Source organism: Apus apus, chromosome 15 (genome assembly GCF_020740795.1).
Source record: "Apus apus isolate bApuApu2 chromosome 15, bApuApu2.pri.cur, whole genome shotgun sequence".
Lineage (NCBI taxonomy): Eukaryota > Metazoa > Chordata > Aves > Apodiformes > Apodidae > Apus > Apus apus.
The window spans coordinates 7,502,502-7,520,001 of NC_067296.1; the positions used below are offsets into that span (position 1 = coordinate 7,502,502).

At 56.1% G+C, this 17,500-nt stretch overlaps 1 protein-coding gene across 1 annotated transcript; it reads left to right on the top strand.

Moving 5' to 3' along the window:
- Positions 1–2,562: 2,562 nt before the first annotated feature.
- On the top strand, positions 2,563–6,103 carry SNAI1 (snail family transcriptional repressor 1). The gene is made up of 3 exons (XM_051633010.1): positions 2,563–2,650; positions 3,187–3,690; positions 4,921–6,103. The coding sequence occupies exons 1-3, from the start codon at positions 2,572–2,574 to the stop codon at positions 5,100–5,102; spliced, it is 765 nt and encodes a 254-aa protein (XP_051488970.1). The 5' UTR covers positions 2,563–2,571; the 3' UTR covers positions 5,103–6,103.
- Positions 6,104–17,500: the final 11,397 nt, after the last annotated feature.

Below are 17,500 nucleotides of genomic sequence, written 5' to 3' on the forward strand. Positions count from 1 at the left end.
TGAGACTTTTGCTTGGTTTGGGGGTGGCTTTTTATTTGTTGGGTTTTTTTTTATAACACAGAGCTTCCTGTCACAGTTGCTTTGGTCTATGCTTCATTCTTCAAAAGCAACTCTCTTCTAGTCCAACTCACATTTGTTTTTGACTCAGACGCTGTGCTTTAAGAAAAATGATGAAGCAGAGATTTTGGGAGCTGGTTTAGTATCCCCATGCAAAGAAGTTCTCTTCCATATCCTGCGCCTAGGGGGAACCAACCCCCGGACGCTGCTGAAGCAGAGACCGGCTCGGCCTGCGCCGACAGCAGAGGGAGGTCTTGCATTTTGGAGAGAACAGGGCTCGTACTTCCCAGCCCTGTGCTACTCTGTCCTCTTCCCCCGAGCTTGGAGGCCGGCGGTGGGTTTCACGGAGCTGCTCCCTCCTTGCAGTGAGGGTGCACAAGTCATCCCCATACTTCATGGCCAGAAGTTCCCTTTGCTCCACCACAGTCTTCTTTAGCAGGAGGATATTTGAGATGCTTCATATAACTGTGGGGCCAAAGAAGGTAAAAAGAAGGATTTGCAGCAGTTTGCTGCTCTGGAACTGGTTGGCCTCTGAGCTTCTTGGGCCAGTCCATGTGGTTCTGGGCTGGAGCTGTGCCATGGGCTGGTGGCAGGGCTGCTCTGGCCACCCTGGGGTTCAGCAGCTGCCAGAGCCCAGTGCTGGGGGGTGAGCCTGGTGCAGAGTGGGATGGCAGAGAAACCACTGCCATTTCCAGCCCATGAATCACTGAGGAGCAATCCTGCCCTGTCCCATAGCTTGCTGGCTCATGGGCACAGGCAGGTCAGGTCACTCTCCCTTGATCTCGATTTTTCCTCTAGCACACGCAATTACTATTTTTTTTCCACACGCAGTGGTTGGAACAGATCTGATTATCAACATTTCAGAAAGAACAGAGGAGCAGGCTTTGCTTCTTGAAAGAAAACCACAGAGTTGGGTTCCTCGTACAAGTGTCCCCAGTGTAACCACATCCGCGGCAGGTGGAGGAGCGCGGGGGGCGCCGGGGAGGTGCCGGGGGAGGCACCTGCGGCAGCCCCCGGCTGCTGCCCCTGCACGGGGGCGGGCTGGACCCCCGGACCCCCGTGAGGAACGGGGGGGACCTGGCCTCGGTGATTGGAATCACCCAAAGCCTTCGGGGACAGATTTTCCCCTGAACTTCAGGCTGTTCCAGGGTTGAGTTGTGCAGAGAAACACCTGCTGAAAGCCACGGGCTGTTCTGCAGCAAAGGAGCCACAGAAACGGATCCAGCTCCAGAGCACGTGGCTGCAGGGGAAGAGTTTGCAAACGCGTCTCGTCTGGGCAGGACTGCCTGTGGCTGGAAGGACAAGCCTTCCAAGCTGTTCCTGCCCTGAGGAAAGACTGACAGTGAGCTCAGCCCCTGCTCTGCAGCCGTGCCAGTGGAAAGCTTTGCTCCCACTTCTGCATTTCATGCGGGTTGCGGCTAAACAGTAACGTGTGGTCAGAGGGGGCTGGCGGGGCATGTGTGACGGGCAAGTCACGAGTGGCCCAGCCAGACGTTGGCCAGGAGCAAGGAAGCATTCCCAGCAGGTCCTGTTCCTCCCCTTCATAAAGCTGCCCGCCACCAGCAGCTGTCTTGGCCTGGAGCTGAGCGCAGCTCCCTCAGCAGGTGGCTGGATTCGTGCCCTGAGCCCTTCCAGGGAGAAATCCCCACGTGTGACCATGAGCCCAGTCTGGGCTTTTAACTGCCAGGCTGGGGACACTGCTCTGGCTCTGCCTCGGCGCCTGCTAGCAAGGCTTGGGCACCTTCCTAAGGGGATGTGTCCCCTATAGAGTGGAAAGCCGAAGAGATCGTGTGCCTCCCTGGGGCTGTTTTACCCACACTGCCATGCCTCTGGGGAAGGAGTCAGCGGAAAGCAGGAGGGAAGAAAACCAGGGGGCAGCTTGCTAGGGGAGGCTGTGCTGCCTGAAACCTGCCCAGGAGAAGGGAGAAGCATGTCCGGGCAGGTGCTCCTGGCCCCTGTCTAGGGCGGGGGGAGACAGAAAGTGCCGGACTGTGTCCCAGTCTGCACCGCAGTCCCCAGCGGTGGGGCAGGGGTAGGGACAGCCAGACGTGGGGGCCCCGAGCATCACCCTCCCCGCTTTCTCCAGCCCCGCTGCCATAGGTCTCCCCGGCCGGGACACAGAGGCCTCGGGTCTGCCGCATGGCTCCTTGATCTGCTTCCCTCTGGAGCACCGGCACAGAGAGACGGGGAGCGCGGCGCGTGGAAACACTCCGGAGAGAAGCCAGAAATGGCTTCTTCATCATCATCACGAGCGGCAGTGGTTTCCACGCCGGCCCCCGGGCAGGCAGCGCGGCTGCCCCGCCGCTGCGGACCCCCGGGGCGATCCCGGGGGCTCTGCCCGACCCCCGGCGGCGGGGCCAGCACCTGCCGGGCTCCCGCCCCGCCCGGCCCATTGGCTCCGGGGCCCGGGGGCGGCCCCACTCCGCCCTTCCCGCCCCCCCCAGCCCCGGGCCCATATGAGCGGGCGCGGCAGCGCGGCGGTCCCGCAGCGGGCGGCAGCGCCAGGGCAGCACGATGCCGCGCTCCTTCCTGGTGAAGAAGCACTTCTCGGCTAGCAAGAAGCCCAACTACAGCGAGCTGGAGAGTCAGGCCGGTGCGTGGACGGGGCGCGGCGGGACGGGGTGCTCCAGTGCGGGATCTCCTCATGTCTCCGCACGGGAGCGGGTGGGTGACTTTTTGCCTGGGTACGAGGGTAGATTTTTTTTTTTTTTCTACTTCGTGCATCTCGGGTGGATGGGGTACGGGGTCCCCATGTCCCGGGATGTGGTACCTCGGGGTGGGCGGAGGTGCCGCGGGCACCATGGGGCGGACACGGGTGGGCGGGGAGCTCTGCAGGGTCCTCTTCGCCCCATCCCTCGCTGCAGGACGGACATGAGCGCAGAGCACACCTGGGGTGCGGTTTCTTTTGCCCTGGGGTGGGTTAAGGTTCTTTTGCCGCTCCGGCTTGGGGCGCGGAGCTCCCACGGGATGGCCTGGGGTCGGGTCCCATTGCCCTGGGGGTGGTGCGGAGCTCCCCGGGGGTGGACTGTGCCCTGAGTGCAGAACCCCAGCGGGGGTGGGTCGGGGCTCCCTCGCCCCCGTTGCCACGGGGAGCATCGGGCCCCCTCTGAGTGCTGCCGCCTCCCGCAGTGCTGGCTGCCCCGCTGCTGTACGAGACGTGCCCGCTGCCCGTCATCCCCCCGCCCGAAGTGCTCGGCCCCGGTGCTTACTATCCGCCACTGGTGTGGGACGCGGGGCTTCTCTCCAGCCTCTTCCCGGGCGGCCCGGGCAGTGAGGCGGCGGGCGGAGCGGCTCCTGCCCTGGACCTGACCGCCCTCTCCAGCGAGGAGGATGAAGGCAAGAGCTCGGGGCCCCCCAGCCCAGCCTCGGCCCCCGCCGCCGCCGAGCGCTTCCGCTGCGCCCAGTGTGCCAAGGCTTACTCCACCTTCGCCGGGCTCTCCAAGCACAAGCAATTGCACTGCGACGCCCAGGCCAGGAAATCCTTCAGCTGCAAGTACTGCGAGAAGGAATACGTGAGCCTGGGGGCTCTCAAGATGCACATCCGGAGCCACACACTGCCCTGTGTCTGCAAGATGTGCGGCAAGGCCTTCTCCCGGCCCTGGCTGCTGCAGGGCCACATCCGGACACACACCGGTAATACTGGCGCTTGCCCCTCTCCCTTATCGCCTCCCGCTTCCCAGCTCTGCGGCCCTCAGCAAATCGGTGGGCTGAGTGTTATCTGGGAAGATAAGGGCTTCCCAAACCCCCTTGGCACATCTCTCTAAAATGTCCTTTAAATATCCTCTCGGCTGGAACTGAGCGCAGGGTCAAGGCTCAGCTCGTAAATCTGTGCTGCTGCTGTTCATGCCGTGCCTGCCAGCCCATCGGCCGTGGTGTGATGGCCCACGCTTTAGCTCAGTGCCATAAACTGGGGCTAGGACACTGATGGAGCACCCCCTCCCTCTGCACTGCCATGCCCCAAGCATCCCCTGCCCACACCAAGTGCAGGTGGGCAGGACACCGACCCCGCTGCCCACCACTGTGGCCTCTGCTCCGTGCAGCAGCCATGAACCTGCTCCAAAGCACCCCCATGCCGAGGTGCACCCCAGCAGGGCCGGGCGAGGCCTGCGGGCAGGTGCGGGGCCACGGGACCGACCACCCCCTGCACCTGTTGGCGCGGTCCGGGGGCCGCAGCTGCAGCCCACCCCGGCCACCCCTACAATGCATCTCCTGAGCATCCTTTGTGGGGCTGCGGGGATAGTGTAATTGTTACTTGGCACTGATTTCACACCCTCTTAACGTACTAAAGATGAGGGCTGGAGGAAGCCGGGAAGACTTAATTGTGCTTTCCAAATTGAGCATACGCATTTGTTTCCTCCAAAAGAGTCTTTCTGGGAGGAACTCGCCTGGCCAGGCTTTTCAATGTGAGCCGGGTGGGAGAAGGGGGAGCGCGGGGATCGGCGGAGGAAATAGCTATACTCACCCTGGCGCTGGCGCCTTTCAGCCGCTGCCTGCTATGATATAATTAACACATAGTGCTTGGCTTTCCTGCCTCTCTGCAAACGGTTTGCTTTGCTCCAGGCAGGAGACGAATATCGCGTCTGCGTTTGTATGTGCAACCGCCTTGCTGCTTGCAGATGTTTCCAGCATTAATTTTCCTTGGTGCCTAGGAGAGGCTTTTCTGGGAGTAGGAAATTCCCAAGTCCGTGGCTTTCCCAAGTGAATGCTGTACATACCTCGCCTGGCTTTCCCTCTGAACAATAACAACCAGCACTTCTTTTCGCTGTGCTCTTCACAAACTTTGGCTAATGAATGGCTCCTTCTTTGATATTCCCCCTGTGTTGATGCACTGGTTAATTGGGAACGTTTCTCTTTGTCCCATAGGTGAAAAGCCCTTTTCCTGTACACACTGCAACCGGGCCTTTGCTGACCGCTCTAATCTCCGCGCCCACCTGCAGACCCATTCAGATGTAAAGAAGTACCAATGCAAAACCTGCTCCCGGACTTTCTCCCGTATGTCTCTGCTCCACAAGCACGAGGAGACGGGCTGCTCTGGCTCTCGCTGAGGACTCTGCTCCCCCAGGCCTCTCACCACGCAAATACCTATCTTATAACTAGTTTCTGTAGGAGTTAGTTTCCTCCGTCGCCATCGCAGTGTGCGCCGGGCTGGCTGCAGTTCCTCTGGCGCTGGAGACTTGCTCACACTCCTGGCTTGGTGCCTTCTCTGCAATGTGAAGGCCTGATGCTTCTCCCATCCTGGCGTTTGAGGGTGCAGGATCGGACTCCGGTGCAAAGCGTGGGTTACAAAGCGAGTGTGAAACTCGGGGGGCACAGCAGGTTGCCCCTGCTTGCCAGGGGCACTCAGCACCTTGCAGGGTTGGACCAGCACCCTGACCCCACCACCGGTATCAAACATTGCGACCATGTAGCTGGGGGGGGGGGCGGCTGTGTTTTGATTTTGTTTGTTTCTTTGTGTTTTGTTTCTTCCATAACCACTTGGTAACTTCTAAGAACCAATATTTTCTTAATGAAGGACAAAATGTTACCCCCCTGCCCCAAATGTATATATGCCGCCTGTAGAAGGTGTAACTATGCAATAATACAGTATCCCAGTAGTTGTGAAGCAGCTGCTTCTCCCCAGCACAATGACAATTTGCAATGCCTGCGAGATTAACAGTGTCCATAAAAGGCATGGGTAGCCATTTCAAACACGAACCCTGTTTACAGAGAGCTATGCACTCAAGCACCTGTTAATATGACTCTTAACAACTGCTTTTCAAGAGAACTGTGACTAATAGCAGGCACTTGTCAGCCGATACAATGGTGGCCTGTCCCAAGGCTGCCCATCGACAGGTGTGTGCCAAAAGCCCTATTTATGGGTGTTGACAGGTGCCTCCTGAATGCATCTTTCTTTGGACATTGTTTTCATGGAATCATTACAAAGAGGATGTTTACATTTCAAAGGTACACTGGTATTTATATTTTTGTGCTACAATTTTGTACTGATGAAACTTTTTATATAATTATATACAGTTTATTGATATTCAATAAAATGGTTAATTTATAATAGGGTTTTGTGGGTGCTTAGGGTGTATATGTAGCAGTGGGGAGGGACTGGGCTGGGTGGGGGTGCTGAATTTGGCTCTCCTGTTTCCCCCATGCTGTTGGCTGCAGGTGAGCTGTAAGTGGCATTCACAGGAGGGGATCTGCAGAGTGGGGGAGAAAAAGGCAGGTTGAGTCAGTTCCTGCCCAAGAGCTGGGGAAGGGGCAGCTGGGCAGTGATGCAGGATGGGGAACACACGGGGTGGCTGGGGGTGCAGTAGGTCTCTCTGGCTCTGCATGGGAAAGCACCAGGGCTTGCTCACAGGACTGCTGGAACACCCTTAGCCTGGCTGTGTCCCTTAGAGCAGCACGGGGGACTGCTCTGACACCTCAAGAGCCTCCAGCTCTTGGCAAGCCCCTGAGCCTCCCTGGGGATGACTGAAGCACCAGGCATCTCAGTGAGCTCAGCCTCCGGGACAGTGACCTGCTGTGGCAGCAGAGGTGACACATTTTACTGTCACCACAGAGCCTGTCTGCATGTGCAGATGAGGCTGTCCCCCGAGTACCCACAGCCTGGGGGGGACACACAGGTGCTCTGGGATATCCCAGGTACAATTTTCCTAATGAAGCCATGCCCAAATGCACAAATATTCCCAATGCCTTGTACTATCCCAGCCTCCTCTGAATTTGGGGTGCTTCAGGGACAGTGTTGGCACCCCCCTCCTGCAGTGGCTAAGGTTTTCTCCAGCTCTCCCGGCATTTCCTCGGTGTCATCTCCAAGGCATTGCTTTCAACCAGGGAATAGAAGTGTGTGCCCCCAGCACTCATTCCTCCCCAGCCTGCTGGTGACCAGCTCCCCACACCTCTCCCAGGAGCTGTTAGGAGCAGGAAGATGTGTGTGGCTGTAAAAGGGAGCAGAGCTGCTGCTCAGCCCTTCTTTAATTAAGAGCTCACCCAGCATAAACCGACTTTCCCAGCCGAGCTGGACTCATTACTTGGTTATTAAGCAGGGCAGGAAGTTTTGGGTTTGCTCTTGTGTGTGCTTTTTTCTTCCTTTTCCCAACAGGAAGCGGGGGAGGGGCACTAATTGCTTTCAGCTTTCCATCCATAAAATCCTGGAGCCGCAAAAGCAGCTAAATAGTTAAAAAAAAAAAAAAAAAAAAAAAAAGCCCAATTTTGAGAACGGACCACCTGCAGGAGCTGGAAAGGAGGATGAAGGAATAGGTAAACAGTGACCAGAAGCCCAACGAGCCCTTGTAGGCTGTCCAGCCAGCCCAGGTTGGTCTTGGCTGTGCCGCTCTGATGTGGAAGAGCCTCAGTTACTGCTGTGCATCCAACCACACCACACAGGCTGTGCTTCACCCCCATCCACACGTGGTTAGGGCTGTTGCTTCTTCCCTGCACTGGCACCCACTAGGGAACCCTGCAATGAAGAGCTGTGAGAAACCACCCCCTTAACAATCTTTCCTGCTCTCAGTTGTGTTCCTGGCTTTGTCCAGAGCCTGGCTGGGACACAGGGCTTTCAGAGAGAAGGTATCAAACGGTAGAAGACAGCCTAGGCTCCAAGTAGCAAATCCTGCGGGCATTCAAACACAAATGCAGCCTTAAAACACTGGAAAAAAAGAAATGCTCTCTGTTCTGAATCACAAAAGTGCAGCCCACTGGCACTTGGATTGCTGCGGCATCTGCTCCTTTCCCTGCCCTGCCCCAGCACCTTGCGCCCCGGGGACTTGAAGCTGCTCAGATGTGAGCACCCTGCATCCTGGGACCCTTGGCTGTTTAGACAGGAGCAGCCTGCACCCTGGGGACTCACAGCTGCTCAGATGCTGTCTCACAGCTTCAGGCAGTGCCTCTGGCCTTCCCAGGTTATACCCAGGTCTGGAGAAGGTGCTGCCCCATCACAGAGTGATGGACGTGGCCCTGATCCCTCCTCTTCTGTCCTTTCTCTGTCCCAATACATCTTTGAGGCTCCATGATGGAGAATTGCACCCAGTTGCTGGGCCTGAGGATGAGCTGCAATTGCTTCTTCATTACATTTTTGGTAGGAAGCCTCCTCAGAGCAGCATCCCTGGCAGCAAGGGCAGCTGGCAGCACTACTGTGGTCCCCTGCTCTTGGTCCCCTGCGCTTGCCCTGGCACAGTGAAGCCAGGGGGTTCATGGCAAACCGTCAGCAGTCATTTTTTTTCCACTGTTTTTTCCCCCTCTCCGCCTTAGTGCCACAGGAACTAAACACACCGTAAAGCCGCGGCCCCGGCTGCTCCATCCAGGTAGCGCAGCCTCCAGTTTCGGCAGCGGGGGCGGGGGACGGGGTGGGAGCAGCCAGCGATTAACGGGAGGAACCATTTGGTGACCACCTTGTGTGACCATCTGTAACAGATTACGGTGTCAGCGCTCGTAAAAGCCGGGATTCAATCAGGCGCCCGGCAGGTAGCGGGGCCCCGCTGGCAGGGGCCGGGGTGCGGGCTGTGCCGGCTCCGCGCTCCCCGCTCCCCGGGCGGTGCCACAGCCACGGCCTCCAGCGTTTGAACTCCAGCGTTTCATTTCCACGGACCTCCACAGGACCTTTAAACAAGCACGTACGTCCCCTCTGCTCCTGGAGCCCTTTCAAAGGCTCTGGGGAAACCACAAAGTGCCTTCTCTTCCCAGAGAGGATGAGGTTTTTTTCCCCTGCTCCTGACCCGATGGAGAATTAAGGGTGTTTGGAAACCCACCCCCCCCATGGGACAATCCTCGGGCAAACCCAGGTAGAGATAGTGGGTTAAAAAGAGCCTTAAGTCTTCCATGCCACTGAAATTGTTCTATCTCTGCAGGCACCCGGAGCATCCTGGAGGGGATGAGAAGGGAAGCGGGTGCATTACAGCCACCATCGCAAAGGCTGAGCTTCATCTGCGCTGTGATTTGGGAACTGCAGTTTCCAAAACTGCCTTTTTCACCCTTTTCTGTCCCATCTCTCCTAGGGGCAGGCATGAGGCACACCTGGCTCTTGTGTGGTGATGGCAAAGAGCAGCTCCAGGGCTACTCTGCACCCAAGTCCTTGGCAAACCCGCCATGGGGCATCTGGGCATTAGGAAGAAGAAAGAGGGGAAAAAGAAGAAGGACTGGAACGTGTTTAAAAACAAAGAACATGCCAAGCCTGTTTCATGCTCAGGTGAGCTGGGGGCTCCCTGCAGAGCTCATCTCAAAGTGGGGAGCTGGTGGCAGGTAAGGGACAGCCCTGCCACTGCCTCCCAAAATGCCTCCCCCTACCTCTAGGGCAGTAGGAAGGAAAAGATTTAGGACAGTAGAAAGGAAAAGATTTCCACGTTCTTATCTGGTCTCTGCAAAACTGTCTTGATAGAAATGTTCTCTTTGTGATCTCCTGTATCCTCTGCAGCCTCTGAAGGAGTTTCCAGCATCTGAGTGTGCAGCCCCAGGAAAAAGCAGTCAAAGCTCAGCCCCTACAATGTGTAGCAACCTAATTCTTCTTTTGGCTCTTACCTTACCTAGAAAAAGCTGAAAAAACAAGCAGAAACTGGGCAGGATCCAGGGAAAAGCCTGTTATTTGAAGTGAATCGCTGGACGGCTGTTTCTCATTTGAGGAAAGGAATGACCAGAGCTTCACAGCAGAAGCCAGGACAGCTCATGGGATGATCAGCAGAGACAACACGGGTTTCCCACTCACAATACCTGGGGCTGCAGGAGGCCTTGGGAGATGTGTGCATTTATCCTCAGCTGGACAAGAAGGGCAGCAGGTGCCGGCACGGGCTGAGCCCCTGTCAACAGGCAGTCCTGGTGAAAGCCCCTGTCCATTAACAGCTCGCCATAAGGAGCGGGGTTCACAAACAAGCTGCAGGTGTAGCTATTGTTTTTCCAGCTCTGGGCTATTGACATGAGCAATAATCTCAAATTAATCTTTAATCAGATGATGAACTGATAGCGTGGGGCTGGGGAGGTGTCAGTCTTCCCATAGAGACAAAGAATAGCACAAATGTGGAGAAAGGGAGCCAGGGAGACCTAGGGAAGGTATGTGAGGCCAAAAGATTAAAATAAAAGTGATTTCTCCCTGCAGATGCAGGTGGTCTGGGTTGCAGCATCACTGGTCTCGCCACCAGCTACCCTCACCTTTCCAAGGGCATTGACTCTCCTTCACCAGAGCCCCAAGCATTCACAACCCACTCTATTAATGGCAGTGGGTTAAAAATGATGCCATAAAGCTGTTCTATTTAATTTCTTCACCCGAGGTTAAAGACTTTGGCACAAGGGACACAAGTGCACCCACAGCAGTGACCCGTGTCCTCCCCACAATAAGAAGTGCAGAAGCCACCAGCCTGCACCGCCAGCTTTACAACAGCAATGCTGTGCTGTAACTTACTGGAGATCTGCCTAGAAAATCATCAGAAAGTATTTTAAATCCAGCATAACATACATATTTATGGATCACCTTCTGTTTTACTGGGCTCCCTGAAAGCAATGCGAGGCCTGTTTTACTTTTCTCAATAAAAAGGCTCACATTTCACATGTGAGGAGATTGGCGTCTCCCGAGCTAATTAATCCAGGTTCCCCTCTACCTCCGCATTTTCCACGCAGGGTTATGCTGGCGACACGTTGTCTGTGGCCACTCTGGGGCGGATGGTGCTGCACATTGAGCCTCCCTTGCTGGTGAGGTGCTGGAGGCAGGGCAGGGCACCGTGAGGAAGTGGCAGCGTGTCGCGGCATGGAGTCATGGCCCGTTATAAAGAGCTTCAAGGGCCTGCATTATGTCATTACTCAATTAGCCTGTTGGTAATAGCACTTCATTAGGGAGACAGTTCCTATTCACTGGCCCTAATCCACTTTCTAAAGACAGGGCTGGAGCCATTGATCGCTTTTCCTGCTTTTCCGATGAGGCAGAAAGCGGGTTTGGAGAGTGTCCCTGTAGCAGGGGGGGAGTGATCCCACTGCCAGGGCAGCCCCTCTGCACCCTAAAACCAAGACAGGGGTGGCAGCATCCAGCCCCGGCAGCTTGGGGATGTGCAGGGGTGCACAGCACCTGCCTCTCTCACCAACCCCAGAAATCAGGATGTTAACCTGGAAGCAAAAGAGTTTTGGTGTCAAACCACAGGTGACCGCAGCTGGGATGTGACCCCTCCTCACCCGACACGTTGAGCTGGTGCCAGGGATGCTCCGGGGGGTCAAACTGCAGGGACAGGCGCTGCCTGCCCAGCCCACACCTCGCTTCGGTGGGGACAGAAAGAAAAGCTATTCTTATTTGTTGGCTTTGCTGTTGTGTCTTTTTTTTCCTCTTCCCCCTCCCACCTCCTCTTCCTCCGCTCTGTGACACCCAGGCGGGACAGGAAGTGGCGCGAGAGCGGCGGCAGGAAACCGATGTGTGTCAGGAAAGGATGTCACCGCCGGTGGGACCGGGGGGCGAGCAGCCAGCGCGGACCTGCCCCCGCCCCGCCGCCGACTCCCCGGTGAGAGGGGCAGGAAGAGACACCGAGCCTTTCCTCTAGATGTAAAGGTACCTGCCTACGCTCGAGGCGGTGAGAGAGCAAACCCGGAGGTGCGGGGAGCTCCCAGTCAGCACAGTGGTGCCCAGCCAGGGTAGCACCGCTGTGCTGGGAAGTGTTTTCCATGTCCTGCCCACCCCACTGGCTTCAAAGTCAATGGGGTCCTGTGTCCCACATGGACCTGGTTCCCCAAATTCCTCCATCACAACCACCAAAGCATCCTCAGCTACAGCCCCATATGAGATTGCTGCATGGCTGGTGCTTGGGGCCTCATCCTGCTGCAGTCCCCAGCGGATGCCAGCCCACAGCCACCTCACTCACCCCATGTCCTCCTTTTCCATCCTCCTTCCTGACCTCCTGTCCGTCAGCAAGATGCCCCCTTCGTGCCATGCTGCTGTGGGAGGAGCTGGGCTTGGGGGTTTTCCCTCTCCCATAAAAAAATAACTGTTACTTCAGACTTCAGAAAGATGCAGCCTAAGCACAGACGTTATTTTAGGTCAAAAGAAGCACCGAGGTAGGAAAGTTTACTGCCCTGGTTACTGCTGTCTGTGATCAGTATCATCCAGATTTTCCCCCAAAAAACCTCACTGTAGAGCAATAGCCTTCCATCATCGCTTCCACCAGGCTGGAGAGCAGCAACATTAGGCCCCCATCTACTGGAAAAATTAATATTTATTACTACTTGTGACTCAGGTGAGGACCTGAAGACCAATTTTTAAATGCAGACACGTGGTAGGTGACAACTAGTTTCTTCAGACAGTCTTCAGAGCATCCCAGGAGCCAAAACAGCATTTGCCATGTGCCTGAGGATCAGAGACTGTGGTCATCGCGGGCTGCAGGGGAGGAAGGGGAGGCTGAGGTGTCACACACCATCACACATCAGAAAGTCCAACTCTCCCAAGGTTTAAGTAAACACCTTGTTTTCATTCAAATCTTTTTGCCATTTCACAATACTGGCTACTTCTCTCCGAAAGGAAATAGCTGTCCCATAAATAAAGGAAGGTGGGAGGGAGCGTGGGGCAGGCTGCGAGCGCAAGCAGATGCAGAAAGCTTTTCCCGGCGTGCTCCACCTCCCGGCCGAAGGATAACATCAGTGAGCGGAAGAGCAGAGGGTGGCCACGGCACACACACGTGCCGAGGGGCCACTCACGCATGGTCATGGCTGGGTCACCCCCAGCCCTCCCCTTGTCACCCTCCCAGCATCCTGCCGGCCAGCCCAGCGTGTGGGGGTGTGCTGAGAGCGGTCCTGGTGGTGAGCCCAGCGGACCAGCTCTGAGCCCAGGCTTCTGGGCACCTGGAGCTGTTTCCCTGCTGCAGGAAGAGCCGCAGACAGAGGGACCTGCCAGATCACCTCATGGCACCGAGCGAGGGCAGGTTGGCAGTGCTGGGGACAGCCAAGCAGGTGCAGGTATCGCATCCCGGCTCCTGCTGCATCCTCAGTTGTGGCATGTGTCGCTCTTCCATGCACAGCAACAACATACCACAGCTGCAGCCTTAAGGTGCTCCCTGAGCTGGAGGTGGGGAGCAGGAATGCCCAGCAGACAAGCCAAGAAGGGGCACCAGGGCCAGCACCTTCTGGGGGACCCTCACTAGCAGCCCCAGGGGAGGCCCAGGACCCACTGGCCTTGCATACCTGTAGGTCAGGGCTCTGCTGGCAGCAGGTTTCTCTCTGCTGGCCTGGCCTCAGTGCTGAGACATTAATAACCTTCTCTAGTTCCATCTCTCCAGCCTGCAACCTTTATTTTCTTTCAAAACCAAACTGCAATAAGAATGAGTTATCTCTCTTCATTTTCCCTCTGTTTCTGGTACTGGCAAATTAACAGCTTCCCTTGATGCCAAATGCTCTGCAGTTTATCTCCCAAAAGCACAAGTTTCACTCCCAGTCTTCACTGGGGAAACTTCCAAGTAATTGCAGAAAACTATTCTGAAAGGGCTCCAGCAGCAAAGAAGTCAAATAAATAGGTACCATATGCACCACCCCAGTCAGAGATACCACACAAAGATGCTCTTACTCACGGTGCTCAGTCCCATCCTAAGCCATGGCCCACCTGCCCCACACACAGGGCTCTGCTCTGGTTCCAAAACTGGTACCAGATGGTAGTACCATCTGGTTTGCAGTGGTTTGCAGTGCCTGAAGATGACTGGGTTCACAGACTGAGTTTTGCACACTTGTCAGGTGTTTCTAGGGTTTATCTCGATCTTAGTGGAGGATGGAGCAGAGAGCTGGTTGCTAACCTGGGGAACTGCTGCTGGTGGGTGTTTAAACCAGCCTCTGGCCGGAACACTGTGGGAGGATTTCCCATGCATCATGAAGGCCTCTTTGCAAGAGCCCCATTTGCTGTTGGGCTGCGTGGGGTCTTGCCAATAGAGTCTCATTCTAGCTAAGGCAGAGACTTGAGCTTTCTGAGCTGCTCCAAGCTTGGCTCTTTGCTACCCATGAGCCATTTTCCCACATTAAATGGGGCAGATACCGTGAGGTCTGTCAGTTCCTAGCCACGTTTGGAGTGCTCTGCTGAGCAGGACCCAGCCCCAGCCCCGCACCATGAAGGTCTGCCATGGCTTTGGGTGGCTCTGTGATGGAGGACAGAAGCAGATGCAAAGCATCGTGTAAAGCAGATGACACCTGAACCCCTGATCACCTCTGATGGCAGCCCAGCCTGGTGATGCACATGCATTTTGGATGCCCCCTTGGTCCCTGTTGGTGAGGCCAGGACTGCCTCACTGCTTGGTGCCACTGGGACAGCCAGCCTGGTCCCTCACTGGCCAGGAGAGGCAGCAGGCAATGGGCTCAGCCCACAGCTGCAGCCACCTTCACCAGCTCCCTGCTTTACATCACGGAGCCCCAGCATAGATCAAAGAACTCTGAGGTTTCCCTTGTACAGCCTGAAGGGCTCTCAGAGGGCAATGTGGGGACGGGGATATCCCCACCCCATCACAGCCGCCTTCTTCTCACTGCTCCTCCTGCGAGCAGGTGCTTGCCCAGGTATCCAGACCCTTGGCATCACTTGGCACTGGGCTCCCACAGTGGCTGCCCACCCTGGTGCTGAGGTTTGCAGCACAGCCCTGCCCCTTGCTAAGGCACTGCCAGGTCTCCTCTTGCTTGGCATCACCTACAGATGGAGGGTGACAGCAGCACTTGGCACTGGAGTGGTGACCACCACAGTGTGGGAGCTGGGGAGGGTGACAGTGCAAGGCCCCTCTGGGGGATATGAAGCGCTTGAACGCCTGTTATTATTGACTGTCAGGGAAAATACTGTGATTAGACAGAAGGCAAATAATAATGGTTAATGCTTCCAAAAGTAATTTGGGGAGTTTCAACTTAGCCAAAACTGAGCTCCCTTGAAGAGGCTGTTTTCCAGAGGCTTCTCCAAACGTCTGGAGGAGTTATCCGTCATTTGGCACCAGCAGCGTTCACCATTTCTGTGAGCTGTGGCTGGGAGCTGCTAGTTAAGATGCCTGCCTGGCACTGGGGCTGCCCACCACCCAGCAGTGAGGAGGGTCTCACAGAACCCTCCAGTTTTCAGAGGGGTCAGCGTGGGTCAGCCATACCCCACTAGCATTACCCCAGGCCTGGGATGCTACCACGAATTAGGCTTCTGCAAATAGTCCCTGGCACCCCTCCATGCTTCTGGGCCAGGCCAAAACTCTCTGAAACTTGCTTCCAGCTTCCCCATCACCCCAATGGGAAGGGGAGCCTCTTGTGCTCTGCACTGCCCTGCCCCTCTCTGTCCCCACTCCCCTGCCTGGGGCAGAGCCCCAGTCCCCGCACGCTGCTGCCCACCCCGCAGCTGTCCCCGCGGCCGTGCTGAACTCAGCCTGCCTGCATAAAATTAGCACCCTCGCAGGAGGCTGCGAGGGGAACCTGCCCTGGGCGGCCGCGATGGGAAGCAGATGCTCCGTGATTAAGCCCAGCTGTGCAGGGCAGCGCCGTGCGGTGCCCGGGCCGGGGATGGAGGGCACGGTGCTGGAGCAGGGGAGGCTTTGGGCAGGGATGGCTCAGGCTGGGAGCTGGCAGAGGGGCTGGATGCAGCCCAGACGCTGCCAGCCTGGGCTGGGGAGTGGTGGCAGCATGGAACCAGGGGAGCTGCTTCCCTGTGTGTCCCCTGTGAGTGACATTCAGGATGGAAATGGTCCAACACACAAGTGCAGCTCTCCTGATGGCAAAGCCTCACACTTGCAGGAGCCAAGGTGGAGCTTTCAGCTCCATCAGTCAGAGAGGGATGTGCGAGATGAGGGCAGGGGACCTGCATCCTAACAGCTCGTGCTGGCAGGGATGAAGCCCTGGAGACCAGGAGGACAAGGAGAGAGCATCCTTCTGGGGAAGTGTCCCCAGCACAAATGGCATTTGCAGGCAGACCCCTTGGAGGAACAAGAGTCCAGCAGCTCGACTCCCCAAGCCTTCCCCCTCCATGCAGCCCCAGGTCACCGAAACACCATATCTCGTCCCTGCAGGAAGGGATGCAGCAAAGTTTCAAAGTCCAGGGGCCAGTGACCCTGACTGGGCCTCTTCTGCATGGAGGTGCAGAGGGAAGACTCAGGTTTGGCATCTGCAGTCACCTCTTGTCCTGTCCAGGGAGTTAAAAGCCCAGCACCGAACAAGCCGGTAACCTGAGAGTGATTTTCTAGATAAGATCTAGGAAAGGGGGCAAGTTTGCAAGGTCAGGTCACAGGGGGCCCGCTGACCACTCTGAGCACTAGACTGGGACCTCAGTGCCAGCAGGCGAGGGAGGATGCTCATTGGTGTTGCCAGCTTCATTTCTTCTCATTTTCTTCCCTTTCATGGTTTTGTCTCTGAAGGGGGGAAAGTCCCCATTTATCTCCTGCCCTCTCCAGCCTCCCCAGTGCAGTTTCTCCAGCCTCGCAAGAAGGGATGGCCATTTCTGTTTCTTCTCAAGACATTTTTCCACCCACCCTCTCTGGCTCTGGTGGGAATTGTCAGCTTTGAGATAACGAGAAGGATGAATTGTTAGTACAGGATGTTGCATGAAGCCCAAGTGCTATTTGCAGGCAATTTTAATAAGTAATAATAAGGAGAGAGAACTCCAAAGGAAGTAACCTGGTACAGCAGACAAGGCAGATTTATCAAGGCAGGGAGGAAATACTCCCCAGAAATGAATCTGGCATGAGTTCCTGCACACCAGTCCCACGATCCTGTCTGCCACCACAGGCAACTCTTATCTGAAACAGTCCAGTGTTTAAAATAGACTGGAAAATAAATAGTCTTCCAGCACGACTGATCCTCCAGAGCCTGCAGTTCATCCCAGCAGCATTTACAGTTTTCTCTGGAGTGTTTCCGACATGTACTTCAAGGCCTTCCAACTCTTTTCTCCTCCCCTGCTTGTGACATTAATGAACCTTAAGGGATTCTTAAAGCACGTTTTATGTGGATGTATTTTTAAGCAGGAGAAGGAGAGAGTGGTTCCCAGCCCTTGTGCCTGGGGTGGATGGAGAGTCACTTTGCAAGGCTCACTCCAAACAGGAATCCATCAAACGCCAGGGCTAAGTGTTGCTGCGGCAGCTCCGCTAGCCGTGAAGTTGTTTAATGTTCATTGTTCACAGCTGTGTCACCCTAATAGAGTATTTTATTGTTTTTCCAGTTGTACTTAAAACCATCGTTCATTATCCTGCCCAGCCAGCGAGTGTCTCACCTTTAATTGATGACACGAGACAAAACGCCTGGTCAAAGTTTCCAGTGTCTCCACCACCACAGGGACTGGCTCCCTGCCACCCTAGACCCTGCTGGCACAGCTCCCCCCAGCAGGTGACCCCCCTCCAGGGCAAGGAGACATGACCACCCAGAGCCTGGTCTCCTGCAGAGCAGCTCCCAGGGAAGCAGGGGCTGTCACTGAGGACCCTGCACAGCAGGGAGGTTGTTGGGGAGCTGGGGTGCCTGCTGGGTGCTCTTGAATTGGGAACCCTGAGGGGACAGTGGACATCTCAAGGGGTTGGGGATG

Excerpts from the sequence above, each read along its gene's own strand:
- SNAI1 (XM_051633010.1), top strand. The coding sequence starts at position 2,572 with ATGCCGCGCTCCTTCCTGGTGAAGAAGCACTTCTCGGCTAGCAAGAAG. Across the intron at positions 2,651-3,186 it reads CGAGCTGGAGAGTCAGGCCG|TGCTGGCTGCCCCGCTGCTG; the intron begins GTGCGTGGACGG and ends CGCCTCCCGCAG. Across the intron at positions 3,691-4,920 it reads CCACATCCGGACACACACCG|GTGAAAAGCCCTTTTCCTGT; the intron begins GTAATACTGGCG and ends TTTGTCCCATAG.